The sequence below is a fragment of the Amphiprion ocellaris genome, chromosome 20 (assembly GCF_022539595.1).
Source record: "Amphiprion ocellaris isolate individual 3 ecotype Okinawa chromosome 20, ASM2253959v1, whole genome shotgun sequence".
NCBI classification, from domain to species: domain Eukaryota; kingdom Metazoa; phylum Chordata; class Actinopteri; family Pomacentridae; genus Amphiprion; species Amphiprion ocellaris.
The window spans coordinates 6,488,727-6,501,602 of NC_072785.1; the positions used below are offsets into that span (position 1 = coordinate 6,488,727).

At 40.6% G+C, this 12,876-nt stretch overlaps 1 protein-coding gene across 2 annotated transcripts in view; it reads right to left on the bottom strand.

The window, feature by feature from the left end:
- Positions 1 to 7,260: 7,260 nt before the first annotated feature.
- The window catches only part of rragd (ras-related GTP binding D), a 35,697-nt gene continuing 30,081 nt past the window's right edge, over positions 7,261 to 12,876 (bottom strand). Inside the window, exons 7-8 of one of the 2 annotated variants that reach the window (XM_055006246.1) lie at positions 11,019 to 11,089; positions 8,173 to 8,291 (exon numbers count right to left, since the gene is read on the bottom strand). In XM_055006246.1, coding sequence (XP_054862221.1) covers positions 8,286 to 8,291; positions 11,019 to 11,089 — 77 coding nt within the window. In that variant the 3' untranslated portion in view covers positions 8,173 to 8,285. Of the gene's footprint in view, positions 8,292 to 11,018; positions 11,090 to 12,876 lie in introns of both variants that reach the window. The other variant, XM_023267117.3, reaches the window with a different exon arrangement.

Here is a 12,876-nt window from a genome sequence, read left to right on the forward strand (position 1 = left end):
CAGGATGTCTTGCTTCTTCTGGCCACATGGGAATACATTTCCCAGTGGTGCACTTTGCTCAACAAATCAGGTTTTTTTCCCCTTGTGTACTTGTATGTACAAGAAAAACGACATAAGAACAAAACTAAAATCAGTAAAAAGCAATGTGCAATGCAATGCAATGTATAATTTTATAATTACTTCTGTTTGCTAATGAAACATGACCTTTTATACAGTCAAGTACCTTGACTTTATGTTAACTCTTAGTGTCATTCTAAACAACTGAAGTAGACCTTTAAAGCAGATGGTTTTAAACTTGATGCCTTTTTGTCATTGTAGGAAAATAGAACTGATTTGTCAGTTTGAAATGAGCCCTTTGAGACAAACACACATCCAGGGACCAGATAAAGGATTCATTCAGCATGCATAGTTGCATGTGTTTGTCTGTGCAAATGGGAATAACACTTCAAAAACCCCACCTTTTCTGTCAGCAACCTAAACACCCTGGTGATTTGATGCAAGTGCAGCTGACATAAAACACACTCACAGTTATGTTTCCTTCAGTTCTGCAGCCGGAACACTTATTTAATCAGATTAATTTCTTGGAGATTTATCTTAACCATAACAACTTCTTCTCTAAACCTAACCCTAACTGTAACATTAACTTAAATATAAACAAAACCACAAACTAAATCTCTATACTAAAATTTGGGGACTTGCTTTTTGTCCTCAAATAGGAGAGGGATGTAAGTATTACAAGTGCATACATACATGCACACACATGTGCACACGCACATACACAGACACACACAGACACACACAGCGTGTAACAGCAGATTGGGTGGTTGTCAGAATGGATCTTCAGATAGTGCTGTTGGGTTATCATTCTGACATCCTCCTGACATATTACAAACTTCCTCTCAGGTCACATCTGCACTATATTTCCATTTTATTTTACTATGCTCATTTTAACTGTTATGGCTTTTTGGTTTGTCATTCCAACTCTAAACCATCAATGCCATAATTGTCAGGAGGACTCAGTGCTGCTGTAGGATCATGGTGTTGATGCTGAAATAGAAAAATCAGACTACAGTCACTAAAAGAAATAGATCTCCCAACAAAAGAAAGGTGTTCTGTTAACGCATTTCTTGTATGAAAGCAATAAAATGCAAATATACTCTATTTATGCATACAGGCCAATGGGTCATTTATATGACTTTCATCATTTTTGACTACAGATAAGTCTCATGGTTGCTGTTAACTCTAAACAGGCCATTAAGCAAAAACAATGAGATAAAAAAAAGTCTAACAAGCTCTGCAGAGCTGACAGAAACTGCCATCTTGGTGATTTTTCTTTGGGGGTTCATCACTGTGACAGTGTTCACATTAGATGTAATTATTTGATCTATGAGTAAGCTCAAGTCAAAGAGCACATTGCCCAATAGTCACTGGTTTATCAGTCAGCAGCACATTTTTCACCTGCAGGCATTTACTGTATGGTGCTTGGATATTTTTTGGGCATATGGGGGAGAATGGGGGAGGGACCTGCAGCAAATGGCCATGGGCTGTATTCAAACCCATAATCACTATGTCAGGGACTATAGCCACTGTTCATGGGTTGTCCGCTCAACCTTTTGAGCTACCGGGGCACCACACATGCTGAATATTGACAGCAACTAAATTAATTACTACGGTGGATATTGCAACAAAAATTCTAAATTCTGTTCGTAGTCCCCAGAATGTCAAAGGGGACATTCTGACCCATCTTTACATGTAGAGTAGCATATGAGTGAAAGAGCTCTAGGGCGAGGTGAGTACAGAGCTCAGGATGAGGACAAGCTGGAAATCCCAGATGGGGAGTGCTCAGCACAGGCTGGATTATAACTCTGAACATCAAATTGTCTTATGTAACAAATTGTAGTGCAGACAACAGCCACCAGCAGCTGTTATGCAATCCACAGTTGACCTAGCAAGGAGGAGACATGCCAGCACATGTGCATACACACACAGATGCTCAAACACATGAATATATGTACGCAAAGATATTTCCAGACAAGCTGGTGGCAAACAGAAACATTCAAACATTTTTAATTATGAGGCAACAATCTATATGAAACTAAAAGACTGTATTCTTAGCATGTAAAAAGATTTAAGAAATGCATGGTAATTGTCTTAATGACCTTCCATTAAAACATGTGCTCTGCTTACTGTTACTTCATTTGAATTTTTGAACTGTGCAAGATTAATGAACCATATTATCCTGAATTAGTTTAACCTTCACATTCAGCAGGTAAAACATTATTATGGTTTAACACATCTACATGCAGAGGTATTTTGTGACCACAAAACTGGTATGGTAATTAGTTGTACGGTGGTGCAGCAGGTAATACCTTACAGCAAGAAGGCTCTGAATTTAAACAATGAAGGTTAGCAATGTTAGCTTGTTCTTCCTTTGCCTCTTTGGGTTTTTTCTGGGTGCAGTTTGCAGAGTAAGGTTGTGACCTAGAGAAACCCTTCAATTACCACTTGAGCAAACATGTAGCAAGAGGGGGAGGAAAAAAAAAACAACTAAAATCTGGGTGGGGAAAGAGACGAAAAAAAATATTAAAAAATAACCAAATCCAAGTCTAACTTGAGCCTAAAATCCGCCTCAAAATCCTCTTTCTGTTGAACTTTTCAATGCCTTCAATACATCGATAAATGTATTCAGTCATTGGTAGCTCAGGTGGTAGAGCAGGTTGTCCACTGATCACAAGGCCTCCGCATGCTGAAGTGTCCTTGGGCAAGACACTGAACTCCAAGTTGCTCCCAATGGCAGGCAGGCACCTTGCATGGAAGCTCTGTCACCAGTGGTGTGTGAATAGATGAATGAGAAACACATTGTAAAGCGCTTTGAGCACTAGAAAGGTAGAAAAGCACTATATAAGTACAGGGCATTTACCATTTAAGTGTCATGTGAGGGAATGTAATGACAATCCTGCAAATGAGAGGCAAACTTCTCAACAATGAATGGGAATTACACAAGCCAATCCACTGAATCGCTACAATGTCCATAAATGGGATAAGTATGGGGTTTAATTTAAAAATCATAAATATAAGAACATAAAGCTTAAAGCTTCAGCATGCAGCCACAAAATAAATGCATTCAAAGACATTTAAAATATGACTGACATGCTAACATGCTAAGTTGTTTTGTGAGTGAGAGCAATTTTGTCATGTAGTGATGTCCACCCTAACAGCACTGTAAATTATAACACCACCACAACAAGGCTAATAGGGATCATACTTTTTGTCAAACCTTTGCATGTCACTTCTAGTTATTGTACAAAATTGTATGTCTCTGGGTAGTTTCACCTCACAGTAAATTCAGCAAAGGCATATAATGATGTTGATGAGCAATCAAACATGAATATTAATATAAAAACTTTAGACTGTGGTTAATGCTTGCTCACAAACCACTTGGACCAATATGAAATTGTGTTCTCTGGGTTTTAAGGTAACTATCTGGGGCATTTGTGGTGCCCCCTATTGGATGGCTCAATACCAAACAAATAATGAACATATATACCAAGATTATATGTTCATTGGCAAATGGTAAATAAGTTGTGGCCAATGCCCCTGGTTCAGGTGGTAGAGCGAATTGTCCACTAAACACAAGGTGAAGTGTCCTTGGGCAAGACACTGAACTCCTAGTTGCTCGTGATGGCAGGCAGGCACCTTGCAGGAAAGTTCTGTTGCCTTTGGTGTATGAATGGGTGAATGGTAAAGCCCTTTGAGAACCACTAGGGCAGAAAAGCACTGGGTATGTGTAAATCATTTAGACCATTTTTAGACCCTTTACCCTTTGTGAAGAACGTTTAAGGATGGTGGCCATGGCTTTTGACTGATATTGCCTGTTTATTGCAGAATTATGTAGCTCCATCCTGTAATGCTGTATACCAAATTTGATGTTAATACAGTCACTTTATTGTTTTTCAAGTTATGCAAATTATCCAAAAAAAACGACAGCAACAACAAACATTACAGGCTTTAATGGTCACGAGTCTTTTTCTTGTAAAGAACACTGAACTCAAATTCAATATCATTCAGACTTATTGTGTGACAGATATGGTCTTTCCAAAACTGAATTTCTGGGTCATAGTTACAGCACTACCCTGTGGCAGTTTGGGGTCATGTTTCTTGGAAAGAAATTGTGCATTATAAGGAAGACATTTAAATTCTAAAGCCCTGTTTTCATGTTTATTTATTTTTTGTCTGCATTTATTCTCTTTGTTTAACTCCACAAAAGGGGTGTCAACATTATGAGATTGATGCATATTTTAGTCTTGCAGCCAAATATTTTAATATTTAGTGCATGTGTGTGACCATCACCAGCCCTCCCTGAAAGCTAAGCAGACATTCGTTATTAGAATTCCCTATTATGAGCCAGGGAGGGCAGTGCTACACCTCAGTTATGTGTGGGGGAAACAAAGACTGGACAGGACGAACAGGACGAACAGGACGAACAGGGATAGAAACTAACAGGTGGTGCTATTACGAGTGTGAGGTGGTGTGTTATTCCCGACTACTAACTGCCCATCAATAAAACAAACAAAAAAAACCCAACAAAACAAAAAAAACAAACAAAAAAAAAGAGATTCAATAAATAAATAAACAAACGGAACTGAGCACCATAATTGTGGATGTCTTGACAATATAGAATAGAATAGGCCGGAAGAGGATACTAGTGAAAGAGAGAATGAGTATAGGGTAGAGACTCTGGAGAGAGTCTCAGCACATTCTGGCGGATCCCATCATTCGCTGACAATGGGACTCGACAGGAGCTGGTGAGACCTGATCAAACAAGGACCCCGAAGCCCAGAACAGCAATCACAGCAAGGCAGGGCCAAGCCAACAGGGCACCCCTTGCCCCCGGGCCGCAGGAGCCACAGGGTGGCGCCCCAGAGAGCCACCGGGGCCACCGTTAACCACACGGACCCGGAGAACAAGAGGGAGCAGCTACCGACACCCCCAGTACGCCAAGACGGACCCATGCGGCCTAGGGCACGAGGACCCACCCGCCACCCAAACCCCAACCCCAACCCTGTCCACCCCAGCCCCCTCCAGAACCCCCCACACCACCACCACCCCACCCACCCACACCCCCTCCCCCACCCCCGAGGGGGCCAACAGCCCCACGCAGCCAGGAAGCCAGACACAGGGGCCGAGCAGCCCATCAAAGGGATGGCAACCAGCCCAGCACAAAGCAGGCCGCCACCGGGAGCTGGCCGGAGGAAATCGGAGCCGGGTCCCGATGCGAGTCCAGAGGGCAAAAATGGACAGTGTGGTGGGGCCCGGCACCGCTGACGGGGAGGCACCCCGCATACCCCCCTGCACCAGGCCCCAGGAGAGCACAGCACACCCAAGGCCCCCACACCCTGCAACGTGCCCCGACAACCCACCAGGACAGAGCCACCACACGCCACCAGCCCGCACCACAGCCACAGCGCCCACCAGGACGGCCAATCCAGCCCCCGCAGCCCACCAAGAGCCACCGCACCAGCCTGGACCTGTCGGGCACGCACAAGAACCCCACCAGGCCCCGGAGACCCCCCAGCCGGAGCAACAAAGATGATGGTTTTCATGTTTAAAACAACATCAAATTCATTTTTCAGTTGACTTGTTTAAGGATAATTTATTAGAGATCTCAACACTGAATTTCCAAATTCCACAATGAAACAATTCTTGACCTTTTTAACATTCCAAATGCCTCAAATATGATAGCTGTAACATTATTCTGTTAGAACAGATTTAATACCACACATTAATACATATATAGAGAGTAGTGGTGGGAAGCGATTAAAAAATGTAATCTAATTAATTACAGGCTTTGTAATTAATTAATTGCATTGCAATTGGAAAATGGGACATATAGAAAAAAGTGATTTTGATGACTTAAAGCCTGAATTTAGTTGTTTTTTCCACTGTATGGCACATAAAATCAGCATAAGTAGTTCAAGGAGCTTCAGTAAGTTGAAAATCCAGAGATTCATTCTGTTTTCATCTTTGCTAGGTCTGATAAATGGTGTAATTTTGATGGTTCTTTTTATAGGAATATCAATTTTTATTTATGTAACTTTTTCATAAACAAAAAGTTTATAATTAAGTTATTAAAAGAGATATTTTTGTTGTTTAGGTTATTCCTCCTCCAAGGAGGCAGAGCCTCGACGGAGTAAAAACTTAAACCACAAAAATGTTTCATTTCTATTTATCTGCATTTTTCATCTGTCTGCTACATTCACAGATTACTGCAAATCTAAGTGCAATTATAGCGATTTCATTCAACATTTTAAGACTTTCTGTAAACTCAAGCACTGTCTAGAAAAGTGGTCTATTATGGGATGGCTACACCGTTAGCCGTTAGCATGACTCGTAGCTAACGTTAGCTCTGGTGCTAACAGCAACATGTTTTACATTGAGGAGATACCGTCGGCTTGAAGAGACGCAGTGATCAGAAAACTCTTTGTTGTACAATTTGCACACAACCAGGCTTTTATCCAAGCTGCCATCGGGAAGATTTTTAAAAGGAAAATTTCTGCCAAACAAGCTCAATCTCGTCTTCCTTCACTGTTCACCAGTGCCTGACTTCACTCAGTGCTTCCTGTGCTTCTTCTTCATGGCTACAAACAGACTTCAGGTTCATTACCGCCACCTACTGGGCTGGAGGGTTCATCAGAGTTACCGGTGTGCCAGAAATGAGGGAACTGAGGAGGGTGCAATTAATTGCGTTATTACTTCTAACGCATTGTTTCGCGGTAATTAATTAATCGAAATTAACGCGTTAAAGTCCCAGCCCTAATAGAGAGACTACATATGTACTAGTTATCAAGATAAATTTAGTTTAAAAGCATATTTCAAAGCAATACACATCAACCAAAGTACTGTTCAACATTCTAAAAACCGAAACACATTACAAGCAGAAACTGAAAACTAGGTAATATTAAAAAATAAGCAGATAAAATAAATACTATACAAATCTCTTTTCAAGATGGATTACATGCAAAGCTAAAGTAGTAAGTCAGAGTGGCAAATGATGGGGCTGTAAACTGTTCTAAAACATAGGGGCAGCAAATTAAATTGTGTGTCTCTTTTTTTGTTTTTAAGTTGGATTTTGAAACCAGGAGGATCTGGTCAAAATGGCCTAAATGAACCGGCTTACACATGGAAATGTATGAATTCAGTAACATATGTTGACGCTAGCCCATTTAAAGATATAATGAATAACAAAACTTTAAAATCAATTCTGACACAAGCAGATGTGGTAATGTGGTTTTATTTATGGGTATCAAATAATCACAGTCACACAGTAAACCAGTCAATGTTTAGCATAAGTAACAGGCACATTATCAGTACCATTCAGGTAGGCATGGTTATCATTTCACTCTGAAACAGTTAACATATATTTTCTATTGAGAAAAAAAGATGTGTATTCTTTAAAAAGTCTTTTGACCAACCAAAAAACATCTAAATACTCTGCTTTTACAGTCATGTCATTTAGCATACATGTCAAAGATAAAAACTAAACTGAAAACATACAACTAAAATTCTGTACCACAAGCTCATATTCTGACATACACATACTACGATCCAAATATGACCAGACCCAACATAATTGACCTGACTAGCCAAATGTGAAACCCAAACCTTTTCAAAGAGAAAATTCAAACCTCATCTTAGCTTGAACATGCCCCATTCACAAGCGTGAACTTAGAGATTCAGGTTTGCTCAGGTGTGCTTAGTGAAACTACATTAACAGCCATTTAAATTACAAAAAATCTCCCACTGTTTAGATTTTCTGAATTTCAGAAATTTTCAGAATATCTGAGATGAAACAGTACGTGTAGTGAGTGGGAAAGGCCCCAATTTTGCTGTGAGTTTTCCGTTTCAAAATATAGAAGGGTAATGAAATCAATTAACTTTCCTGTATACTTCTTGAAGAGGCTGCATTTTCTGCCCAGTAAATTACATTAGACAGGTGAAAGAGATTTTGCCCTGTCTTCTGCTGACAGAAAGCTGCTTCTGATGATGGACTCAGTGGAGGATAGAGTATTGAATCATTGTCTCCTGTGTTTGTCAGTTCATTATAGCTCAGGTGCATTTGGCTGAGTGATGTGATGCCATCAGTTCTCAGTGTATGTTACTGAGCGCTGTACAGGTGAGTTTGCTCCACCTCCTCTGACTGAGGAGTTTGCGATTCTGTTGAACCTTAACCCGAACATCAAATACCTCCTGGATAGCACTCTTGAAACAGTGAAAGTTGTAGTCAATCAGCCCTGTAAGGGAAAGAGGGAAGACTGAGTCAAACTTGTCAAAGAAAAAAACACTGAATATTTTTTTCTAAAACATTAAAACTAGTCAAGTTATGTAGTTAGTATGTTAGTATGACCTATGCAAACAGCTGATTTGGCATAACTAGCACAAACATATGTTTATATGTCATATAGTTTTTGTTTTGCATTTATTAGTAATGATATGACACCATAATAGAGGCATGGGCTTCAGAATACATTGCATGAGACCAAAAATCTATGAAGTGCAACTAAACGTTTTCTTTGTTTGCTTTGCTTTAAAGCACAGGTTTGCCATATTACAGACAGCAGTGAATTATCAAGTGTCTTTTTGGATGTTTAACATCCTTTATGCAATTTATTGGTGCTATTACATTCTGGTGATGGTGTCACACACAGCATCATCACATCTCATATGATATGCCAGTTGTAAACACTGTTGATGCAGTTATTGTCTAAGAAAAACTGTGTGCAACATTGGTCCACTTTTGGTTTGGTGAGGGGTCAGCAGATTATTTCAGTTTTGAGGGGTAGGCTAGTGGCTTGAAGTAATGATGAATGCATTACTGATAAGAGCTCGACATATTGTCTGTGGACTTTTTTAGCCCTTTGTACTATCTTCTTGTGGGAAAGGAACTGGAGCAGGCAGTTTATCACAAAGCCATTGCTAAAACTCTGGGACTCCAAGGAACCACAGTGAGAGACATTATTCCCAAATACAGAACAGACGGAACAGTGGTGAACCTTCCCAGAAGTGGCCGGTTACCAAAATTTCTCCAAGAGTGCACTGACATCTTATCCAGGAGGCCACAGAAGAACCCAGACCAAAATCAAAAGAATTATGACTCTGGTGGTAATGTGATGGTTTGGAGCTGCTTTGCTTCCACAGGACCTGGACGACTTGTCATGATTGATGGAGCCATGAATTCTGCTCTCGATCAGAAAATACTGCTGGAGAATATCCACCCATCAGTTCATGCTCAAGCACACGTGTTACGCAGTGTGACGATGAACCAAAGCACATGATCAAGTCCACCTCTGAGTGGCTCAAAAAGAACAAAACTAAGGTTTTGGAGTGGCTGAGTCAAAGTCTGGACTTGAATCGAATCAAGATGCTGTGGCAAGACCTCTAAAGGACAGTTCATGCTCAAAGACCATCTAATGTGGCAGAATTAAAACTATTCTCCAGACAAGCATGGGTCCAAGTTCCTCCATGGCGGTGTAACAGATTGATTTCTTCAGTGATGCAGCAAAACCACCGCTGTCACAGGGCATGACCTGCCTACTCACTGATTATAAACCATTATGTAACAACAGAAAATATGCACAAACCATGCAATGTGCTCCCTCTGTTTTCTAGAGAGCAAATAAATCTATACTTTAGTGTTCAGATTGTCTGGCTACTTAGGTAAGTCAAGACAAGGTGCTGGGTATATGTGACAGGTCACTTTCAAACATCGAGGAAATTTTTCATGCCATGTATAAAATAATAAATGAGTTTCAGTTTAATGATCGCACAGTATTTAAGTATACTTAGATTGTGACATCCCTTGGAATAACTAAACAATGTTGCATGTTGTCATGGAAGACAATTGGTAGTTGACATATGGTGCTACTCCCAGGTGCTTAACTTGCTCATCCATTTAAAGTATGGACTCACTGAGTATATTCACTGATCAGTCCCAACAGTAAAACCACCTACAGTTGAAGTGAGTAGCAGTGATCATTATAATGCAATGTTCTGCTGAGAAACCTTGGGCACTGACATTCATACACACATGGACAAAATTGTCGGTACCCCTCGGTAATGAAGGAAAAGCCCACAATGGTCACAGAGACAATTTGAATCTGACAAAAGTAATAATAAATAAAAATGCTATGAAAATTAATCAATGAAAATCAGACATTGCTTTTGAACCGTGGTTCAACAGAATTATTTAAAAAAATAAACTCATGAAACAGGCCTGGACAAAAATGATGGTACCCCTAGAAAAGACTGAAAATAATGTAACCACAGGGACATGTTCAATCAAGGTGTGTCCTCTAATTAGTATCACAGGTGTCTACAAACTTGTAATCAGTCAGTCGGCCTATTTATAGGGTTACTAGTAATCACTGTGCTGTTTGGTGACATGGTGTGTACCACACTAAACATGGACCAGAGGAAGCCAAGGAGAGAGTTGTGTCAGGAGATTAGAAAGAAAATTATAGACAAGCATGTTAAAGGTAAAGGCTATAAGACCATCTCCAAGCAGCTTGATGTTCCTGTGACTACAGTTGCACATATTAATCAGAAATTTAAGATCCATGGGACTGTAGCCAACCTCCCTGGACGTGGCCGCAGGAGGAAAACTGATGACAAATGGAAGAGACGGATAATACGAACGGTAACAAAAGAGCCCAGAACAACCTCTAAAGACATTAAAGGTGAACTCCAAGGTCAAGGTACATCAGTGTCAGATCGCACCATCCGTCATTGTTTGAGCCAAAGTGGACTTCATGGGAGACGACCAAGGAGGACACCACTGTTGAAAACAAATCATAAAAAAGCCAGACTGGAATTTGCCAAACTGCATGTTGACAAGCCACAAAGCTTCTGGGAGAATGTCCTATGGACAGATGAGACAAAACTGGAACTTTTTGGCAAGGCCATCAGCTCTATGTTCACAGATGCAAAAATGAAGCATATGAAGAAAAGAACACTGTCCCTACTGTGAAACATGGAGGAGGCTCTATTATGTTCTGGGGCTGCTTTGCTGCATCTGGCACAGGGTGTCTGGAATCTGTGCAGGGTACAATGAAATCTCATGACTATCAAGGTATTCTAGAGAGAAATGTGCTGCCCAGTGTCAGAAAGTTTGGTCATGGGTCTTTCAACAGGATAATGACCCAAAACACACAGCTAAAAACATCCAAGAATGGCTAAGAGGAAAACACTAGATTATTCTGAAGTGGCCTCCTATGAGCCCTGATCTAAATCCTATTGAACATCTGTGGAAGGAGCTGAAACATGCCGTCTGGAGAAGGAACCCTTCAAACCTGAGACAACTGGAGCAGTCTGCTCATGAGGAGTGGACCAAGTCAATGAAACTTCTGCACCTCTCAGCAGGTGCTGAGAGGTGCAGAAGTTTCATTGACAGTTACAGAAATCGTTTGATTGCAGTGATTGCCTCAAAAGTTTGTGCAGCAAAACATTAAGTTAAAGGTACCATCATTTTTGTCCAGGCCCGTTTCATGAGTTTATTTTTTTAAATAATTCTGTTGAACCATGGTTCAAAAGCAATGTCTGATTTTCATTGGTTACTTTTCATAGAATTTTTATTCATTATTACTTTTGTCAGATTCAAATTATTTCTGTGACCATTGTGGGTTTTTCTTTCATTAACCGAGGGGTACCAACAATTTTGTCCACGCGTGTATGAATGTTACTTTGACATGTACCACCACATTGTAACGGTGCTCCCCACAGCAGCAGCCTCCGAGCAGGACAATGTGCACCGCCACACTTAGGAACAGCTTGAAGAATATGACAAACAGGCCAGTGTGTTACCTGGCCTCCAAACTACCCAGATCCTAATCTGATTGAGGATCCACAGGGTGTGCTGACACAAGCGTGGTAGATGCCCACTCTGTCTCTGCGCCAGACACCACAGGACAACCTAAGTATTCCTGTGTCCATGCCACAGTGGGTCAGAGCTGTTATGGTTGGCACATGAGTACAAGCATAACTACATTTTAATATTAAAATTACTTTGGATTATATTGTGGGCATAACTCAGATTTTAGACAGGTCATTGGAGAAAGCCTAATTAGGAATACTCTAGACTTAAGAATAATAACATGCATCTAATCTAATTATATTGATCAGTTTTATTTTCAGAGGTTGTGAATCAAAATTTCAGTAATATCCAGTTCCCACACAAAGAAATACATGGTAGCACTTGATAATAATCACACACAAAACATTTCATGACTACTGCATATCAGTGACACAAAAATGTGCTAACATGGAAAGACAATATGGAAGAGAATGCATGGCTCAAATTTTGGCAATGAAAGCATGCAACACGTAAGCCGACTGAATAATTAGCTGTGACCATCACTGGAAGTAGAGCAGCGATGAATTGAGAAACACTAGCTATGCATACTTTGTAAATTCAGCCATTGAGTGGAAAGTCATACTTACACTATATTGCCAAAAGTATTCGCTCACCTGCCTTGACTCGCATATGAACGTAAGTGACATCCCATTCCTAATCCATAGGGTTAAATATGACGTCGGTCCACCCTTTGCAGCTGTAACAGCTTCAACTCTTCTGGGAAGGCTGTCCACAAGGTTTAGGAGTGTGTTTATGGGAATTTTTGACCATTCTTCCAGAAGCGCATTTGTGAGGTCACACACTGATGTTGGACGAGAAGGCCTGGCTCTCAGTCTCCGCTCTAATTCATCCCAAAGGTGTTCTATCAGGTTGAGGTCAGGACTCTGTGCAGGCCAGTCAAGTTCATCCACACCAGACTCTGTCATCCATGTCTTTATGGACCTTGCTTTGTGCACTGGTGCACAGTCATG